We start from the raw sequence: 21,212 nt of genomic DNA on the forward strand, positions 1-21,212 counted from the left end.
GCGGGGCCTGGGCTGGTGAGTGACGTGCGTCTGGACCAATAGCAAGAGCGCGGGCAAAGGTTGAGGGACCGAGTGGGCGGCAGGTCCGCCGCTGGGCGTGCATTGTGACGTCAGCAGAGGGCGCGGCCTCAGCCCGGAAGCAAAATCCTGCGGATGCTGCAAAAGCTGAAATAAAAATCGAGAATGTGAGAAATGCTCAGCAGGTCTGGCAGCTTCTCCAGGGAGAGAAACAAAGTCAACCTTTCAGCTCTAGAAGTTCGAGAGGTGGGGTAAAAAACAAAAGCGGGCAGGTCTGTGGAAGGCAGGAGAGATTATTCAGCGAAAGGGATGATGGTGCAAGGCAAAATGAGATGGTGATAAAGAAAATAGAAAAATTCCCAACACTGGAGAAGGCTATTCTGTATCTAACTGGTGCTGTACCTGTCCTGGGGAGTAATTGACCTTTATCCTCCACTTAAACAACCTCCTGCTATTACATATCCAACTTCCATCAAGCTTAACCCTTCATTTATACCTCCGTAACATCACTCGTCTCCTCCCCCCTCTCAGCTCATCTGCTGCCGAATATCTCATCCATGCCTTTGTCACCTCCAAACTCGACTATTCCGACACACTCTGGCTGGTCTCCCACATTCTGCCCCCTGTAACCTTGGGTCATCCAAAATTCTGCCACCCCATGTCTTAACTCACAGACAGACCCTCCTTCTCCACAACCCCCTCCTCTAATTCTGGCCCCCTGTGCATCCCCCATTTCAATCACTGCACCATTGGTGGTCGTGCCAAGAAGCCCTAGAATAGACTGCAGGGCATGATGGGAGAAGGGAGAGAAACTGGAGAAAGATGTGAGTTGACGGCTCAGGTAAGGAGGAACTTTGGAGACAGTTTGGCCCGGTGCACTAGTATAAGGGAGGGAAGCAGCAGAGGCAGCTGATTGGATTGTTTCAGTCTTAGTGACAAGGAAATTCCATGATCTCCTCATACTTGTTGGAAGGTGAGGATGGAGGAGACGGGGAGTGGGAGAAACCTTCAAAAGTAATGTGCTAGAAATATTAGAAAGATTCAACACAATGTATTCAACACAAAGCTGATTTATTTGACTTTTATCTAAAATATTAGCCCATGTAACTGCGTTGGAAATTATTAACATCAGTAGAAACAGACCCAATGAACACGGTTTAGTCCTCTGTGATTTCCAGCAAAATCCAATCACTCTAGTTACTTATGAATTCGCCGGTGTCTCATCAGGTTGAATGACTGTGTGAATCTCTTTCCACACTTGGGACAGATGAATGGTCTCTCCCCAGTGTGAACTCGCTGATGTGTCAATAGGGTGGATGACTGAGTGAATCCCTTCCCACAGTTGGGACAGGTGAACGGCCTCTCCCCGGTGTGAACTCACTGGTGTACAGTGAGATCAGATGATGTCTTGAACCCAGTCCCACACTGAGATCACCTGAATGGTCTCTCGTCAGTGTGAATACGTTGATGGCGCATCAGTTCCCCAGAACTCTTAAAACAGTTTCCGCAGTCCAGGCATTTAAAAGGTCTCTTATCAGTGTGAACACGTTGATGGGACATCAGCTCCCTGGAATTTTTATAGCACTTTCCGCAGTCTGGGCATTTCAAAGGTCTCTTATCAGTGTGAACACTCTGGTGATTCAGCAGGGTGGATAACTGAGTGAATTCCTTCCCACAGTCAGAGCAGGTGAAAGGTCTCTCTCCAGTGTGAACTCGCTGGTGTGTCAGCAGGTTGGATGACTGAGCGAATCCCTTCCCACAGTCAGAGCAGGTGAATGGCCTCTCGCCGGTGTGAACTCGCTGGTGTTCAGTGAGTTGAGATGACTGTCTGAACCCAGACCCACAGTGCAAGCACCTGAATGGTCTCTCGTCCGTGTGAACACGTTGATGGAGCATCAGGTCCCGGGAACTTTTAAAGCACTTCCCACAGTCTGAACATTTAAAAGGTCTCTCGTCAGTGTGAACTCGCTGGTGTGTCAGCAAGTCAGTTGACCGAGCGAATCCTTTCCCACACTTGGAGCAAGTAAATGGTCTCTCCCCAGTGTGAACTCGCTGGTGTCTCAACAGGTTGGATGACTGAGCGAATCCCTTCCCACAGTCAGAGCAGGTGAATGGTCTCTCACCTCTGTGAACTCGCTGGTGTCTCAGCAGACTGGATGACTGAGTGAATCCCTTCCCACATACGGAGCAGGTGAATGGCCTCTCTCCAGTGTGACTGCGTCGATGAGTTTCCAGGTCAGATGGAAATCTGAATCCCTCCTCACAGTCTCCACACTTCCACAGTTTCTCTCCACTGTGAACGGTGCTTTTTCCTTCCATGTTCAAAATCCGATGATATTCTGGTTACAACAAAATGGGCGACTCTCTCAGATTCTGATGTGATGTTTGGTTTGAGTTTCCTGACTGAAAAAGTCTTCCCTTCTAATATCCTGTGAAATTGATTTAAAACAGAAAAAAAGGGAGTGAGAGAGAACCCACAGAAACACAAAGGCAGGTTGTGAAATTGAATTTAATGATTCTGGTAATTTTTGGGGCCAGAACTAGGAAAAAATTACCATGAAAGCTGTTGGATTTTTTGTAAAAACCCAACTGGTTCATTAATGTCCTTCAGGGAAGGGAACCTGCCTCCAGTCTGGGCTACACAAGACTCTGGCCTCTATGAGAACACTAGGGGAAGGCGGTGGCATAGTGGTTTTGTCACTGGACTGGTAATCCAGCGATCCAGGGTAATGCTCTGGGGACCCAGGTTTCAATGCTACCACGGCAGATGGTGAAATTTGAATTCAATAAAAATCTGGAATTAAAAGTCTAATAATGACCATGAAACCATTGTTGTTTGTCGTCAAAACCCATCTGGTTCACTAATGCCCTTTAGGGAAGGAAATCTGCTGTCCGTGCCTGGTCTGGCCTACATGTGACTCCACACTCACAATGCGGTTGACTCCTAAATGCCCTCTGAACAAGGGATGGGCAATAAATGCTGCGCTAGCCAATGACACCCACATCCAATGAATAAAGAAAAAGAAATAGGAGCAGGAGTAGACCATAAGCCCCAATGAGCCTGCTCCGCCATTCAACATGATTGTGGTTGATCACAGAATCTTTACAGCGCAGAAGGAGGCCATTTGGCCCATCGAGTCTGCACTGGCTTGCTGAAAGAGCATTCTACCTCATCCCACTACCCTGCCTTATCCCCGTAACCTCACACATTCTCTCTCTTCAGGTAGCAATCCAATTCCCTTTTGAATACCTCAATTGAACCTGTCTCCACCACCCTCTCAGGAAGTTTGTTCCAGACTCCAACCATCCTCTGGGTAAAAAACAAAATTCCTCACATCACTTTTACTCCTTTTGCCCATTATTTTGAATGTGTGCCCTCTGGCTCTTGATGCACTCATGAGTGTGGCAACAGTTTCTCACTATTTACTCTGTCCATACCCCTCAGAATCTTGAATACCTCTATTAAGTTTCCTCTCAGCCTTCTTTTCTCCAAGGAAAACAGACCCAACCTCTCCAATCTACCCTCGTAGCTACAGTTCTTCATCCCGGCAATCATGAGTTAATCGACAGGGTGGGGAGGACAGACAGGAAAGTAGAGTTGATGCCACAATGAGATCAGCCATGATCTTATTAATGATGGAACAGGCTCAAGTGGCCAAATTCCTGCTCCTAATTCTTGTGACCTTATGAGACAAAGACCCGTCTTCACACTGAGGATACCGTCCATCATGTTGTGAGGCACTATCACTATGTTAAATGAAATAGATTCAGGATGGATCTAGATTTCAATGGGCATCCATGAGGTGCTGTGGATCATCAGCAGCAGCAGAATTGTATTCAGCCACAATCTGTAACCACATGGCCCACATATCCCTTACTCTACCATTACCATCAAGCCAAGGGACCAACCCTGGTTCAACACAAACTGCAGGAGAACATGTCAGAAGCAGCACCAGGCATTCCTAAAACTGAGATTCCAATCTGGTGACCCTATACCATGAGACTACATGCATTCTAAACAGTGGAAGCAGCATGCTTGAGACAGGGTGAAGCAATCCCAAAAACAATGGATCAGATCAAAGCTCTGCAGTCCTGCCACATCCAGCCAGGAAAGGTATGGATAATTAAACAACTAACAGGAAGAGTAGGCTCCACAAACATCACCATTCTCAATGATCCCAGCATATCAGTACAAAAGACTGGGTTATGTGTTTAGTGATCCCGGGAGTGTTACCGATACCTTCCCTGGATCCCGAGGCAAGGACAGACAATCTGGAAGGTATAGGGAGCTGGGACTTGTCTGTGAGAATAATTGAAGGAATGAGAACTGAAATAATCTAGAGTTAGAAAGAAGAAGGCTCCAAATATGGAGCAGTTAGCAACTGGACATCAATTAATCTTCTCTTACGTTGGAGAAATGAAAGTCTCGATAGTGTGCCTGAAACAATATTAGTTCATCTTGGTCGTTAACACCACTTTCCCGCACGCTCCCCATTTCCCTCGAATGCCTGAGAGATTAAAAATCTCTCCATCTCAGCCTTAAATGTATTTAAAGATGGAGCATCCAGAGCCCTCCGGGATGGAGAATTCTATGTGACAAGAGAAAAAGAGAGAGGGAAGTGGGGGAGACACAGAGAGAAAGAATGAGAGAAATGGGATAGAGAATGAGAGAAATAGAAGGGCACAGGAGAGACAGAAGAGGGTGGGAGAGACAGGGGCAATGGAAAGGCATTTTAGAGACTGACAACTGAACCACAATTTGATAGAATCTCCCAAACCCTCAATCTGCACCATCTAGAAGGACCAGTAGCGGGTGTATGTGAACACCATCACCTCCAACTCACACACTGTTCTGACTTGTCTGATATCCAGGACTGGATGAGCAGAAAGTTCCTTCATTCAAATATTGGGAAGATGAAAGTCATTGTCTTCAGTCCCCAATACAGACTCCGCTCCCTAGCCAACGGCTCCATCCTTCTCCCTGACAACTCTCTGAGGATGAAACAGACTGTTCAAAGCCGTGGTGAAATATTTCACCCCAAGATGAGCTTCCAACCACATATCCACATCATCACCAAGACCACCTGTTTCCACCTCAGTAACATCACCCGACTCCACCCTAGTCTCAGCTTGTCTGAAACTGTCATCCATTCATTTGTTATTTCTAGGCTTAACTCTGGCTGGAGGTTCTAGATTCAGGGGACACAGTCTCAAAATAAGGGGCAGGCTATTTGGAACTGAGGTGAGGAGGAATTTCTTCACTCAGAGGATGGTGAATCTTTGGAATTCTCTGCCCCATAGGGCTGTGGAAGCTCAGTCGTTGAGAATGTTCAATACTGAGATCGATAGATTTCTACATATAAAAAACATTGGGGATAAGGGTATAGTGCCAGAAAATGGTGTTGAAGTAGAAGATCAGCCGTGATCTCACTGAATGGCAGAAGGGCTCGAAGGGCTGAATGGCCTATCGCTGCTTGTATTTCTTATGTTCCTTCCTAACGCACTTCTGGCTGGTCTCCCACATTCAACCTCCCCATAATCTTTAGGTCATCCAAAACTCTGCTGCCCATATATTTACTCGCACCCAGTCTTATTCACCCATCACCCCTGTGCTCACTGACCTATGAAAGTTCCTGTTTAAGAAGAACCAACATTTTAAATTTCTCATCCTTGTTTTCTAGTCCCTCCATGTTCTCATCCCTCCCTGTCTCTGTAATCTCCTCCAGCATCACAACCAACCCAGGTCTCTGCACTCTGCTCATTCCAGCTTCCTGAGCATTCCCGATTTTAATCGCTTCATCCTTAGTATCCACATCTGAGCTCAAAGGCCATAAGCACTGGAATTTCCTCCATAAACCTCTCCGCTCTCTTTCTTTCTTTCCTCGTTCAAGATTCTCCTTTAAACCTACATCTTTGACTAAACTTTTGGCCATCTGCCCTCTTACCTCTTTACATGATTCTGTGTCAAATGTTGCTTTTTAGCACATCTGTTAAACCTGGAAAGGTCTATTACATGAAATGTGCTATATAAACACACATTGTTGTTGTTGATTTGGACATATATCGCCGTTCCTTCATCATCACTGTAACTCTTTATCTAACAGCATTGTGGGAGCAGCTTCACCACACGGACTGCAGCGGTTCAAGAAGGTCAAACATCATCTTCTCCACAGGTAACTGAGGATGGGTAATATCTGCTGCTGGTCTTGTGGTCCTGGGCAGGTGAGTGGGACCAGCTGATTTGCGCTTGCAGAGAGCCAGCACAGGCAGGACGGGCTGAATGGCCTCCGTCTGTATTGTAACCATTCAATGATTCAATGATAAAGAACCGACTCTGGAGACCAGGGACCAGCCTCTGGAACCAATGTCCAGCCTGATACAAACCGGCTCTTCATTGATCTGGGAGCTGCGGCCCCGCTCGGTGTAAACGGGGGAGGGGGACCGGTCAGTTTATTTCCGGGGTTTGCGGTTTACACAACATGTTTCCGGAGCCTCTCCGTCCACCCGCCGGATCCACCGCTCCCTCCGCCCCGCCATCTGCCCCCTTTACCCATTGTGGACCCGTCTCCCCATCGCCAATACCCGCACTGCGCATGCTTCATTCACAGTCCGGTCCCGCCCCTGCATTCACTCCGATTGGTTGGAGGACCAGCCCCAACGCTCGGTCCTCCAGTCCCGCCCCCTCTTCCTATTGGTCCGGAGCTTCCGTCAATCACCCGGGCATTGTGACGATTTCAGACGCTGAGAGCGGCCACAGACTCAGCCGGACTTGCTGATTCTTGGCAGCATTTTCTGTTTGGGAATTAGAGCTAGAGATGGATGGTCAGTTCCCCTCTGTCCGGGGGGGATTCACACTCATTTCCCCAGTGCAGTGATTATCACGTTTACTTTATATGAGAAAGTCCCCGGTTCAATCCCGGCCGGAAACTTTGTGTTTAACATTGTTACTGATGAGGAATTAACAGTGAGTTTAGTTTCATGTCGAACAGGGTGACAGTTCCTGTTGTCTCATTCTTTAAAAGCTCCTTCTTCACCTTTAAACAGGTAACGATAAGTGAGGGAAAACTGATCCACAGTGACCCCAAAAACAAGATACTGCAGATGCTGCAAATCCGATCTCAAAATAGAAAATGTTGGAAATACTCAGCAAGACAAACAGCATCATTGTCGGTGAATGTTTCACGTCGCTGAACTTTTATCCAAACTGGAAAATTTCCCAGATTTAACTGTTTATAAACAAGTCCAGAGTCAGAGAAAACAGGGGCAGACAGAAGGAAACAACAAACGGTCTTGTGACAGGATGGAAGGCTGGAGAGAGTAAATGATAAAGGGGACAATGGTGCAAGGCACAGAGATAAAAACAAAAAACTACTGCCGATGCTGGAAATCCAAAACAAAAACAGAATTACCTGGAAAAACTCAGCAGGTCTGGCAGCATCGGTGGAGAAGAAAAGAGTCGACGTTTCGAGTCCACATGACCCTTCAACAGAACTGAGTTTAGTTAGGAGAGGGGTGAAATATAAGCTGGTTTAAGGTGGGGGGCGGGGGGAGAGAAGTTGAGGGTGGGGTGGTTGTAGGGACAAGGAAGCAGTGATAGGAGCAGATAATCAAAAGATGTCACAGACAAAAGGATCAAAGAGGTGTTGAAGGTGGTGATATTATCTAAGAAAAGTGCTAATTAAGAATGGATGGCAGGACACTCAAGGTACAGCTCTAGTGGGGGTGGGGTGTTTTTAAATCTACAACTATATGTATGTACTTACAATCTTTCTTGTATTAATAAATGTTTAATTTAGTTTTATAAAGAACCTCTTGAGACTCTGTGGTCTTATCACTACTGAATTCAAAGACTGCATCTCGAAACACACAAATTGCATAAATGGGTTATGACAGTTGTTTCAAGTTTCCCTCTGGGATTTGAACAACTCAGCATTTACCATTGGCTGTGTCATAATAATTGGCGGCTCTTTGAGGGATATATTTGTAATTCCTTGATTTTTTTGATTGGTGATTTTTAGATTACGAGTACGAGAAGCACTTTGAATTCAGGAATGGTTGTGAGGTATTTTTGAAGTGATGAGACTGCAAAAATGCCTGTACCCATGGCTAAATCTTTATGGAAGTAGAAGATATAACTCTGACTGGGTTACAGAAAGTATCCAAGAATAAGTTAACAGAGTTGGCGGATAACTTGCAATTGGGGTTACCGGTGGGGGCTAGGAAAGCAGATATAGTTGAAGTGATAGCACAGCATTTGAAGTTGGAAGTGACACCTGGCATTAGTGAGTCACAGATAGAGGTGGTGCAAAACAAAAACAGAATTACCTGGAAAAACTCAGCAAGTCTGGCAGCATCGGCGGAGAAGAAATCAGTTAACGTTTCGAGCCTTCATGGCCCTTCAGCAGAACTGGAGCATAGTTAGAAGAAGGGAGAAATATAAATTGGTTTAAGGTGGGTGGGGGGGGGGGTGGTGGTGGTGGGGGGGGAGAGACACATTGAGGGTGTGGTGTGGTGATTGTGGAGATGAGCAGATAATCAAAAGATGTCACAGACAAAAGGGTCAAAGAGGTGTTGAAGGTGGTGGTATTTGTCTGAGAAAAGTGCTAATTAAGAATGGAAGACAGGATATTCAAAGTACAGCTCTAGTGGGGGTGGGGTGGAAAGACTAAAGGTTTTAGTTTTAGATTTAAAAATAATGTAAATAGGTGGGGAAAGAAGAATCTATATAAATTATTGAAAAAAAAAAGGCGGGGGGGGGGAAAGAAACGGGGTGGGGATGGGGGGAGGGGGAGTTTAAGATCTAAAGTTGTTGAATTCAATATTCAGCCCGGAGGGCTGTAAAGTGCCTAGTTGGAAGATGAGGTGCTGTTCCTCCAGTTTGCGTTGGGCTTCACTGGAACAATGCAGCAAGCCAAGGACAGACATGTTGGCAAGAGAACAGGGTGGAGTGTTAAAATGGCAAGCGACAGGGAGGTTTGGGTCTTTCTTGCAGACAGACCGCAGGTGTTCCGCAAAACGGTCGCCCAGTTTGCGTTTGGTCTCTCCAATGTAGAGGAGACCGCATTGGGAGCAACGAATGCAGTAGACTAAGTTAGGGGAAATGCAAGTGAAATGCTGCTTCACTTGAAAGGAGTGTTTGGGCCCTTGGATGGTGAGCAGAGAGGAAGTGAAGGGGCAGGTGTTGCATCTTCTGCGTGGGCATGGGGAGGTGCCATAAGTGGGGGTTGAGGAGTAGGGGGTGATGGAGGAGTGGACCAGGATGTCCCGGAGGGAACGATCCCTACGGAATGCCGTCAGGGGGGGGTGAAGGGAAGATGTGTTTGGTGGTGGCATCATGCTGGAGTTGGCGGAAATAGCGGAGGATGATCCTTTGAATGAGGAGGCTGGTGGGGTGATAAGTGAGGACAAGGGGGACCCTATCATGTTTCTGGGAAGGAGGAGAAGGCGTGAGGGAGGATGCGTGGGATATGGGCCGGACACGGTTGAGGGCCCTGTCAACGACCGTGGATGGAAAACCTCGGTTAAGGAAGAAGGAGGACATGTCAGAGGAGCTGTTTTTGAAGGTGGCGTCATCAGAACAGATGCGACGGAGGCGAAGGAACTGAGAGAATGGGATGGAGTCTTTACAGGAGTCGGGGTGTGAGGAGCTGTAGTCGAGGTAGCTGTGGGAGTCGGTAGGCTTGTAATGGATATTGGTGGACAGTCTATCATCAGAAATTGAGACAGAGAGGTCAAGGAAGGGAAGAGAAGTGTCAGAGATGGACCATGTGAAGATGATGGAGGGGTGGAGATTGGAAGCAAAATTAATAAATTTTTCCAGGTGCCGACGAGAGCATGATGCAGCACCGAAGTAATCATCGATGTACCGGAGAAAGAGTTGTGGGAGGGGGCCGGAGTAGGACTGGAACAAGGAATGTTCCACATACCCCATAAAGAGACAGGCATAGCTGGGGCCCATGCGGGTACCCATAGCCACACCTTTTATTTGGAGGAAGTGAGAGGAGTTAAAGGAGAAATTGTTCAGTGTGAGAACAAGTTCAGCCAGACGGAGGAGAGTAGTGGTGGATGGGGATTGTTGGGGCCTCTGTTCAAGGACGAAGCTAAGGGCCCTCAGACCATCCTGGTGGGGGATGGAGGTGTAGAGGGATTGGACATCCATGGTGAAGAGGAAGCGGTCGGGGCCAGGGAACTGGAAATTGTTGATGTGACGTAAGGTGTCAGAGGAATCACGGATGTAGGTGGGAAGGGACTGGACAAGGGGAGAGAGAAGGGAGTCAAGATAACGAGAAATGAGTTCCGTGGGGCAGGAACAGGCTGACACGATCGGTCTGCCAGGACAGTTCTGTTTGTGGATTTTGGGTAGGAGGTAGAAGCGGGCCGTCCGAGGTTGGGCGACTATCAAGTTGGAAGCTGTGGGAGGAAGATCTCCAGAGGAGATGAGGTCAGTGACAGTCCTGGAAACAATGGCTTGATGTTCTGTGGTGGGGTCATGGTCCAGGGAGAGGTAGGAGGAAACGTCTGCGAGTTGACGCTCAGCCTCCGCGAGGTAGAGGTCAATGCGCCAGACAACAACAGTACCACCCTTGTCAGCGGGTTTGATGACAATGTTGGAGTTGGACCTGAGAGAACGGAGTGCAGTGAGTTCAGAGAGAGACAGATTAGAATGGGTGAGAGGAGCAGAGAAATTGAGACGGCTAATGTCACGCCGACAGTTCTCAATGAAAAGATCAAGAGAAGGTAAGAATCCAGAGGGAGGCGTCCAAGTGGAGGGAGAATATTGGAGGTGGGTAAGAGGATCCGTTTAACGGGGAGAGGACTCCTGCCCAAAGAAGTGAGCACGGAGACGAAGGCGGCGGAAGAAGAGTTCAGCATCATGCCGAGCCCGAAATTCATTGAGATGAGGGCGTAAGGGTATGAAACTAAGTCCTTTGCTGAGCACTGAATGTTCAGCATCGGAGAGGGGAAGGTCAGGGGGTATAGTGAATACGCGGCTGGGGCTGGGATTGGAAGATGGGGTGAGGACGGAGGGACAAGCAGGGGTGGAGGGTCCCAGATGGGTGTTGGAGTCGATGAGTTGTTGGAGCTTGCGTTCCTTAGCACTTGAGAGAAAGAGAAAAAGTTTCTTGTTGAGGCGACGGATGAGGCGAAGAATAAAATGAAACTGGGGGCACGCGCAGCTTTGAAAAAGGGTGCGGCGGTGCTGCTGGAGGGAGAGGTCGAGTGTATTCATATGGCGGCGCATGGCACTGAGTGTGGATCTCAGAATGCGACGGGAACAGCAGTCCGAGAAACGTTTTATGTCCCGGAGATACCTGTAATCCTGGGTGGGTTCGAAACAAGAGGGATGGAATTTCAGTTGAAATCCACGTGGGGTGAGTCGGAGACGGAGACAATCACTGAGAAAGGAGATATGGCTGTGAAAGCGGGTTTTAGTAAACACCTTGTCAAACACCAGGAGAGAAATGGAAAGCAATGAAGGTGAGCAGGGCAGAAGAGACAGTCAGAAATCCTGTCGGAGGACAGAACCATACTTCTTCAAAGAGGGCATTTTTTGAAGAGAGGTGGCAGTCAACTTCAGTTTGTGGTGCAACTTCAGTTTGAACTGAAGAACCTTGAACTTGAACAATCAAAGGACATGAAAAAAAAACTGGAACTAGAGGCAGCAGAAAAAGAAAGGGAAAAAGACAGATTATTTCAAAAAGAAAGAGAAATGCAAAAACTTGATCTCCAGAGGGAAAAGTTAGCAATGAAAGAGTGAACTAAGGAAAGAGAAAGAGAATATCGGCTTAAAAGGCTGGAAGTTAAAAAAGAGACCTCAGATTCTGAGGAAAGTTCTGATGAGGAAAAAACCTGTAACCTAAAACCCAGTGGGGAGATGTTTAAATTGTACAAGTTCTTCCAAAGTTTGAGGAAAAAGATATCGAAGCATTCTTTATTTCATTTGAGAAGATAGCTAAACTGGTGAAATGGTCAAGGAGAAGTGGACATTGCTGTTACAATCCAGGTTGGTGTGTAGAACACATGAGGTATATGCTTCACTATCAAAAATGTCGGTGAATTATGTTGTGGTAAAAAAGGCTATTTTGAGTGCATATGAGTTGGTTCCTGAGGCATACAGGCAGAAATTTAGGAATATGAGAAAACAGAGTGGGCAAACTTATATCAAGTTTGAAAGAGTAAAACAAAGTAAATTTGAACAGTTGATACGGGCATTAAAAAGAGACAACATTTGCAGCGCTTAGGGAAGTAATTCTTTTGGAAGAATTTAAAGATTCAATCCCTTTGGTAGTGAGAACAAATGTGGAGGAACAGAGGGTTCAAACGGTAAGACAAGCAGCAGAGACAGCTGATAATTATGAGTTAGTTCATAGAGCTAAAGCTTTTTTTGTCACCCTTTCAAATTGGAAAAGGATAGAAAATGGGAAGGTGAAAGGAAGGTGGGTAGTCAGGGAGGAGAAGGAGTAGCTGTAAGTTCCCAGGAAGTTTTTTCTCAGAATAAAAAGTAAGATGTTGAGGGTAGAAGTGACATTTGAAAGTTGAGATGTTTTCATTGTAATAAAGTAGGACACACAAAGTCAGTATGTTGGAAATCGCAGGGAAAATCTGTTGGAATCATTCAGGTGCAGGAAAGTTTTGGAAGTAAAAGTACTGTGTGTTCTGAGGCTCAGGCACAGGAGAAACCAATGGTTTGTGTACAAGTAAAACAAGGAGAATCAGTGATAGGTAAAGAAGTGGGAATGTGTTGAGCTTACCCAAGAGAATTCTGAGGAGCAGGTTGCAGAAATGTTTAAAGATTTTGTATGTGAAGGGAAAGTCTTTCCATGTGTAAAGGGTGGAGTAGGTAAAGATGTTAAATTTTAAGAGACACGGGGCTAGTCAATCCTTAATGTTGTGGGATAGTGATAGTTGTTGTGCATAGGAAGTATTGCAGGAACAGGTGATAATAATTGGGGTTCATGGAGATGCTAAACCTCTTCCATTGTGGAAGATAAGAGTAAGTGGAAAACTGGCGAAGTGACTGTTGGGGTGGTGGAAAAATTGCCCATTGCAGGGGTTCAATTTATTCTGGGTAATAATAGAGCTGGATCACAAATGTGGGTGATGCCAATGGTAGGTCAGCAGCCTGCAGAAGTGTTTTCAATAGAGGTGTTACAAAGGGAGCATCCTGGATTGTTTCCAGGTTGTGTGATAACGAATTCACAGGCACACAGGTTGAAGCAAGAGAAACAAAAAGGATAAGCAGTTCAAAGGCATGAAGAAGGCATTGAAATACAATGAGCAGGCGCTGTGTTTGATAACATTGTTCGTAAAGACACAGCAGAGGACAGTTCAAATGAAGTGTTTAACTCAAGGCAATTAATTGAGTTGCAGCAAAAGATTTGCAATTAAAATAGTTATATCAGACAGCTTTCTCAGAAACAGAGGCAAAATGTATTCCAGAATGTTATTCACACAGGAAGACTACAGCTCAGAATTTTATTGCTGGAGACAAAGTGTTAGTTCTGTTACAAGTACTGAGTGACTTGTTAAAGGCAAGGTTTAGTGGGCCTTACAGGATTGAAAAGAAATTGAGTGAAGTAAATTATTCAATAAATGCTCCAGATAGAAGAAAGAAGCAGATGGTGAGTCATGTAAATATGCTTAAAAAGTACTTTGACAGGGAAGAGAAACAAAAAGAGGTATTAGTGGTGGTAAATGATGAGAAAGAGGTAGGAATGCAGGACACTGACATTGATTTTCCTCTAGTCAAATTGGATATTGAGGGGAACTTGAAAGCTTAAACGTAATATTGAGTTCCCTCCCAGCCAAGTGTCAAAATGATTTGGAAAAGCTATTGCAGTCATAAAAAGCTATTTGTGGAAATAAGTTGGGGAGGATAGATTTAGCTATATATGATGTCTCTGTAGAAGTTTCATCTTCGAGGAGGCAACATCCTTATAGATTAAATCTGACAAAGTTATTACAAGTACAGAAAGAAATTGACTTCATGCTTCAAAATGATATCATTGAGTCTAGTTGCAGTAACTGGAGTTCGCCTATTGTACTGGTACTGAAACTGGATGGAACACAGAGACTGTGTGTGGACTATCGAAAGGAGAATACGGTGACAAAAGCAGATTCATATCCTAAGGTTAGAGGGTTGTATTGCGAAAGTGGGACAATCAAAATTTATCACAAAGATTGACTTGCTAAAAGGATATTGGCAAGTACCGCTTTCGGAGAGAGCAAAGGAGATATCGGCTTTTGTGACGCCAAATGGACTATATCAGTTTAAAGTCATGCCAGTGGCATGAAGAATGCACCTGTGACATTTCAAATACTGACAAAAAATGTCATTGCAGGTCTAAGCAATTGTGCGGTTTATATTGATGACTTGATAGTTTTCAGTCAGACATGGGAGGAGCAGTTACAGCATCTGGAAGAGTTATTTACTCAATTACAAGAAGCTAATTTGGTGATGAGCTTGACTAGAAGTGAATTTGCAAAAGCGCAAGGTACATATCTAGACCATACTATTGGACATGGTAATGTGGCTCCAAAGGATGTGAAAGTCAAGTTTCGGGACAAATTTCAAGACAAAAGTGCAAGGCTATTCAGGTGGAGTTAATTAACGTAACCATTTAATCTACAGATAATACATGTCACTGGGTGAGAGAATCTGATTGCAGATGCGTTATCAAGTGTTTGAAACATAAAGGGAATATTGGACATTTTAACACCTGGACACTGAACTGGAATGATTTCTGCTGATACCAAGGATTTGCATATATATTGTTATGTTAATGAATGCAACTGGTAATGTAATAGTGTAAGTATATAGTTAAGTATAGGAGACAGTGTAAGATGGGTCAATAAAAAAGCTGTCTTTTAGAATTATGGGAGTTCATTTTTGATTAGGAGGGGGATGTCAAGATATAATAATGTCCGTAATGTTATTGAAAATTTTTAAAAATAGAGTTTAGTGGTGTCTGTATCTATGTATGTGTGTCTTAATTGAATTAAAACCAGCTGGTCTAGAGACTTTGATGTATAGGAGAGAAGTAGATTTGAAATGGTAATTAGATAAACATAGGGAAATAGAAGGTGAGTTGTAAAAGGGCCAATTTGCATTTTTAAATAGACCATTCAAAAGAGTGGGTGAAATATTACACCTAACCAGATGAAACTCAGAAACAATATGCTCATTTTTTCAAAGCTTACTAGCAAAGTGGCTATTATGAAAGGGTCTTATTGTCAGAAGATTTAAAATTGTAAAAAAGCTAGTGACAATGAGAATTTGCATTTAAAGAGGGAAATATGTATAAAGGAAGAGAAGGCTGTTGGTAAAAGGAGGGGGATTCTAAGATCTAAAGCCTCCATCAAGTCCGTATGCAAGGGCCCAGTGCTGAAAGAAACTCATTTTGAATGTGACTGTCCAGGGAGTGCTTTGCCAGGGGTCATAGAGGTCTACAGCACAGAAAAAGGCCCTTCAGCCCATTGAGTCTGCGCCAATCAAACAAGTACTAATTATTCTAATCCCATTTTCCAGCACTTGGCCCATAGCCTTGTATGCCATGGCATCACAAGTGCACATCCAAATACTTCTTAAATGTTATGAGGGTTTCTGCCTCTACCACCCTTTCAGGCAGTGCGCTCCAGATTCCACCACCCTCTGGGTGAAAAAAATTCTTCCTCACATCCCGTATAAAGCTCCTGCCCCTTACCTTAAATCTATGCCGCCTGGTTATTGATCCCTCCACCAAGGGGAAAAGTTCCTTCCTGTCTACCCTATCTATGCCCCTCATAATTTTATACACCTGAATCATGCCCCCCCCCCTCAATCTCCTCTGCTCCAGGGAAAATAACCCTAGTCTATCCATCTCTCCTCATAACTAAAACTCTCAGCTCAGGCAACATTCTGGTAAATCTCCTCTGCTCTCTCTCTAGTGCAATCACATCCTTCCTACAACGCGGATTCCAGAACTGCACGCAATACTCTAGCTGTGGCCTAACCAGTATTTTATACAGTTCCAGCCTAACCTCCCTGCTCTTATATTCTATGCCTCGGCTAATAAAGGCAAGTATCCCAGATGCCTTTATAACCCACTTATCTACCCGTCCTGATACCTTAAGGGATTGGTGGACATGCACACCAAGGTGCCTCTGATCCTCGGTACTTCCCGAGGTCCTGTCATTCATTGTGTATTCCTGTGCCTTGTTTCTCCTGCCCAAGTGCATCACCTCACACTTATCCGGATTAAATTCCATTTGCCACTGATCAGCCCATTTGACCAGCCCGTCTATATCCTCCTGTAATCTAAGGCTATCCTCCTCACTATTTACCACCCCATCAATTTTCATGTCAACTACGAACTTACTGATCAACCCTCCTACATTCAAGTCTAAATCGTTTATATATGCCACAAACAGCAAGGGACCCAACACCAATCCCTGTGGAATCCCACTGGACAAAGGCATCCAGTCACAAAAACACCCCTCGACCATCACCCTCTGCTTCCTGCCACTCAGCCAATTCTGGATCCAATTTGCCAAATTGCCTTGGATCCCATGGGCTCTTATCTTCATTATCAGTCTCTGATGCGGGACTTTATCAAAAGCCTGTTTAAAGGTCTGTTTAAATCTGTGTTTTACTGTTGCCCTAACTGAGGTGTAACTGAGAGTCAGGTTAATTAGGGGATTTTTGTAGTTTTAAGAGCAGTAATTTTGTAGACATATGTATGTGCTTACAATCTTTCTTGTATTAATAAATGTCTAATTTAGTTTTATAAAAAACCTGAGACTCAGTGATCTTATTACTACTGAATTCAAAGCCTGCATCTCGAAACATACAAATTGCAAAAATGGATTATGACAGTTGTTTCAAGTTTCCTTCCGGGATTTGAACATCTCAGCATTTACCATTGGCTGTGTCATAATACCCACACAACCCTCCACTCAATGGCTTTCCTCCCTGGCTGTGGTCATCCCTATCTCTGTAATCTCCTCTACCCACAGAACCCCCATGAAACATTTGTTCATCTACCATCAGCCTCTTTAATATTCCTGATATTAATCACCCCACCACTGGTGGCCGCTCTTTCAGTTGCCAAGACCACAAGGGTTTTAAATTCCTCCTTAAACCTCTCCGTCTCCCTATCTCAGTTTCCTCCTTTAAGGTGCTCCTTAAAACCTACCTCTGAACAAACTTTTGGTCACCTGAACTCATGTCTGCTCATGAGGCTGTGTCAAATTTTGCTGTGTAACATTTCTGTGAAATGTCTTGGAATATTTTATGACATTAATTTGTATTTATATCTCACTTTTGTCATTGACTTGGACATATATCACCATTCCTTCATCATCACTGGTGAATAACCTGTAACTCCTTACCTAAGAGCACTGTGGGAGCACCTTCACCACACGGACTGCAGCGATTCAAGAAGGTCAAACATCATCATCTCCACAGGTAACCGGGGATTGGTAATATCTGCTGGAATGTATGAAGAGAGAAACAAGGTTTACATTTCAGGTTGTGCAAAATAAATTACATGGAATTACGATGATGCAGAATTTGATGGTTAATATAAGTTCTGAAACATGAGAGAAATGTACAATCGCACCGGAAAAACAATTCCTGACTGTAAGATGCTGCAGGAAGATAAAACTGGTAAGTCGGCAGCACAAGGTCGAGGGATGAACAATAGTGGAAACCTCATTTAGACACGGTTGCAGAAGTAACAGTAAAATACTAAACACAGCTCAAACACACCCAGAGACAGAGGAAGTTAGACGACAGCAAAGAGGTGATCAGGGAGGGCAGAGGTGAAACAGGGCAGTGGAAGGACATGGATTAGATCCACCAGTCCAAGAGCCATGGAAACCCTTACAGACAACACAGCATAGCATTAAAAGCTCTAAATTCTAGATGAATGGTTGACTAAGCCGACAAGTGAAACAATTTCGGTTTTCAATTTTAAAATCTCCTGCTGGAGCCTGCAGGTGGAAATATATCAGAAGCACTGGAGTCAGAAAAAAATCTCCCAGTTGAGGAAATACTCAGGGAGCGGGGTGATGTCACTGAGCAATTGTCGGTGTGTGATGTCATAGACACGAACACAGAACATCTGGGTCTGTGCAAACCAGTGATCATTACACATTATGAAGGATGTGAGGGTCCTGGAGAGGGTGCAGAGGAGATTTACTAGGATGGTTCCAGGGATGAGGAATTTTAGTTGCAAGGTTAGGTTGGAGAAACTGGGGTTGTTCTCCTTGGAGCAAACGAGATTGAGGGGAGATTTATAGAGAGGTACAAGTTTATGACAGGTTTACATGAGGTAGATAAAGTGAGTTGAGATGAGTGCTTCAATCCAGTCCCACAGTAGGAGCACCTGAACGGCCTCTCACCAGTGTGAATTCGCTGGTGTGCGGTTAGTTCAGACAATCGAATGAACCCAGTCCCGCAGTGAGAGCATCTGAATGGTCTCTCATCAGTGTGAACACGTTGATGGGACATCAGTTCCCCAGAGCTTTTATAGCACTTCTCACAGTCTGGACATTTAAAAGGTCTCTCCCCAGTATGAACTCTCTCATGCCTCAGCACGAGACAATTGAGTGAATCCCCTCCCACACACATAGCAGGTGAACAGTCTCTCACCGCTGAATTCGCTGATGTACAGTGAGTTGAAACGATCCCCTGAACCCAGTCCCATAGTGAGAGCACCTGAACGGTCTCTCATCTGTGTGAACACATTGATGGTACATCAGGTCCCCAGAACCTCTGTAGTATTTTCGACAGTCTGGACATTTGAAAAGTCTCTCCCCAGTGTGAATTCGCTGGTGTGTCAGCAGGTCGGATAGCCGAGTGAATCCCTTTCCACATTCGAAGCAGGTGAACGGCCTCTCCCCAGTGCGAATGCGTCGATGAGCTTCCAGCTCAGACAGGTAACTAAACCTCTCCTCACGTTCCCCACATTTCCACCGTTTCTCCCCACTGTAAACGGTGCTTTTTCCTTCCATGTTCAAAATCTGATGACATTCAGGTTACGATAAATTGAGCGACTCCATCAGATCCTGATGTGATATTTGCTTTGAGTTTCCCAACTGCAAATCCTCCCCCACTAATACTCTGCGAAGTTGATTTAAAACAGAAAAAAAGGGAGTGAGAGAGAACCCACAAAAACACAAAGGCAAGCTCTGAAATTGAGATGAATGAATCTGGTAATTTGTGGAGCTGACACTAGCAAAAGTGACCATGAAAGCTGCTGGAACCCAACTGGTTCACTAATGTCCTTCAGGGAAGGAAACCTGCCACCGAGACAAAGGGGAGGCAGAGAGCGAAAGAGAGGGATTTTATATATCTACACCTCGACTAGAACTTTGACAGAATCTCCCAAATCCTCAACCTCCACTAACTAAAAGGATGAGGGGAGCAGGTGTATGTGAACACCATCACCTCCAAGCTTCCCTCCATGGACTGCAGCGGTTCAAGAAGGTGGCTCACTCCCACTTTCTCAAGGGCGATTAGGGATGGGCAATAAATGCTGGCCCAGCCTGCAACTTCCATAAATGAATTTTAAAAAGTCCAAGTCACACACCGTGCAGATTTGTCTGACATCCAGCACTGGATGAGCAGAAATCTCCTCCATTTAAATATTCCTTCCCTGCCACTGGGTCAAAATCCTGGAACTCCCTTCCTAACAGCACTGTGGGTGTACCTACACCACATGGACTGCAGTGGTTCAAGAAGGCAGCTCACCACCACCTTCTCAAGGGCAATTAGGGATGGGCAATAAATGCTGGCTGAGCCACCAACGCTCACATTATTACCTTCAGTGCATACTACAAATTCCACTCCCTAACCACTGACTCTCTCCCTCTCCTTGGCAACTGCTTGAGGCTGAATCACACTGTTCACAATCGCGAGATGAGCTTACAGCCACATACCCGCATCAACACCAAGACCGCCTATTTCTGCCTCAGTAACATCACCCGACTCCGCCCTAGTCTCAGTTTATCTGCTGTTGAAAGCGTCATCCATTCATTTGTTACCTGTAGTCTAAATTATCCTAATGCATACCCAACCGGCCTCCAACATTCAACTCCATCCTCCCACCCCCAGAATCTTGAGGTCATCCAAAACTCTGCTATCCATGTGCTTACTCACACTCAGTCTTGTTCACACATCACCCCTGTGCTCACTGACCGACAAAGGCTCTCATTTAAAAAGCACCAAAACTTTAAAATTCTCATGCTTTCCTCCATGGTTGTGATGATCCCGATCTCTGTATTCTCCTCCAGCCACAGCCCTCACCGCCCCCTCGCCAGGATCTCTACACTGATCTAATTCCAGCCACTTGAGCATTCCCGATTTTAATCGCTCCACCATCAGTGACTGTTCCTTCAGTTACCTAGGCCACAGCTTTACGCCCCACTCTTCTTCTTTAAAATACTCCTTAAAACCTACCTCTTTGACAAAGCTTTTGGTCTCCTGCCCTAACATGGCTCATGTGGCTCAGTGTCAAACGTTACTTTGTAATATTTCTGTGAAATGCCTTGGAAAATTTTATTATGCTAAAAGCATAATTATTGTCACTGCCTTGGACGTATATCGTTGATTTGCCTCATCAATTACACATTGTAACTCAAAGTGTGAAGCAGCATGATGGACAATTGTCCTCAGTTTGTCCTTGGGAACCTTTCAAAAAATGCCCACAACAAAGATGGCGGCCGCGCACGCGCCCTGCTGCGCATTGCCCACAATAAAGATGGCGGCCGTTACCTCGGGGCTGCAATCGGAACAAAACTGCCGTCCTGGCTCCGTGCAAAAGTGGGAACGCTAAGGTCTTTTTCGGGGTTTTGCGGATTACGCAACATGCTTACGAAACCTTTCCGCCTACCCACCGGATCCATCGCTGCCTCCGTCCCCCTACCTTTCCCCTTATCGATCCAGATCTGGCAAATAACCGTCTCTCCATCGCCATTACTCGCTATGCGCATGCTCCAATGTTTTTCACCACTGCGCCAGCGTACTGCTTTCCTGTGATGTGGACAGGGGATATTCCCCACCGCGGGGGATGATGGGTGAAGGCCTCGCCATTGAAAGTACAAATTATTGTATCGCGATTTGTTTTCCTGGTGTGGTACGGAGACTGGGGCCGGAGGATCAAATAATAAACTTAGGAAACAAATTATATCGTTATATTGAAACTATTGGA

The 21,212-nt window shown here is 45.2% G+C and overlaps 1 protein-coding gene across 3 annotated transcripts; it reads right to left on the reverse strand.

Annotated features, from left to right (window-relative positions):
• Nucleotides 1-1,074: 1,074 nt before the first annotated feature.
• LOC144698184 (uncharacterized) lies at nt 1,075-20,994 on the reverse strand. Of its 3 annotated transcripts, none has more exons than XM_078570136.1 (3): nt 20,777-20,994; nt 17,389-17,488; nt 1,075-2,447 (listed from the first exon to the last, which is right to left on the reverse strand). In XM_078570136.1, exon 3 carries the CDS (start codon nt 2,335-2,337, stop codon nt 1,450-1,452), a length of 888 nt encoding a protein of 295 aa, XP_078426262.1. In that variant the 5' UTR covers nt 2,338-2,447; nt 17,389-17,488; nt 20,777-20,994; the 3' UTR covers nt 1,075-1,449. The 3 variants fall into 3 exon arrangements, with proteins under 3 accessions (XP_078426262.1, XP_078426263.1, XP_078426264.1); XM_078570137.1 differs by lacking the exon at nt 20,777-20,994 and adding an exon at nt 18,653-19,118 and having other exon boundaries at nt 17,389-17,485; XM_078570138.1 differs by lacking the exons at nt 17,389-17,488; nt 20,777-20,994 and adding an exon at nt 5,964-6,592.
• Nucleotides 20,995-21,212: the final 218 nt, after the last annotated feature.

The sequence above is a fragment of the Cetorhinus maximus genome, chromosome 23 (assembly GCF_964194155.1).
Source record: "Cetorhinus maximus chromosome 23, sCetMax3.hap1.1, whole genome shotgun sequence".
Taxonomy (NCBI): Eukaryota; Metazoa; Chordata; class Chondrichthyes; order Lamniformes; family Cetorhinidae; genus Cetorhinus; species Cetorhinus maximus.

What these genes read in the sequence shown, in the direction of transcription:
- LOC144698184 (XM_078570136.1), bottom strand. Translation starts at nt 2,337, where the DNA reads ATGGAAGGAAAAAGCACCGTTCACAGTGGAGAGAAACTGTGGAAGTGT.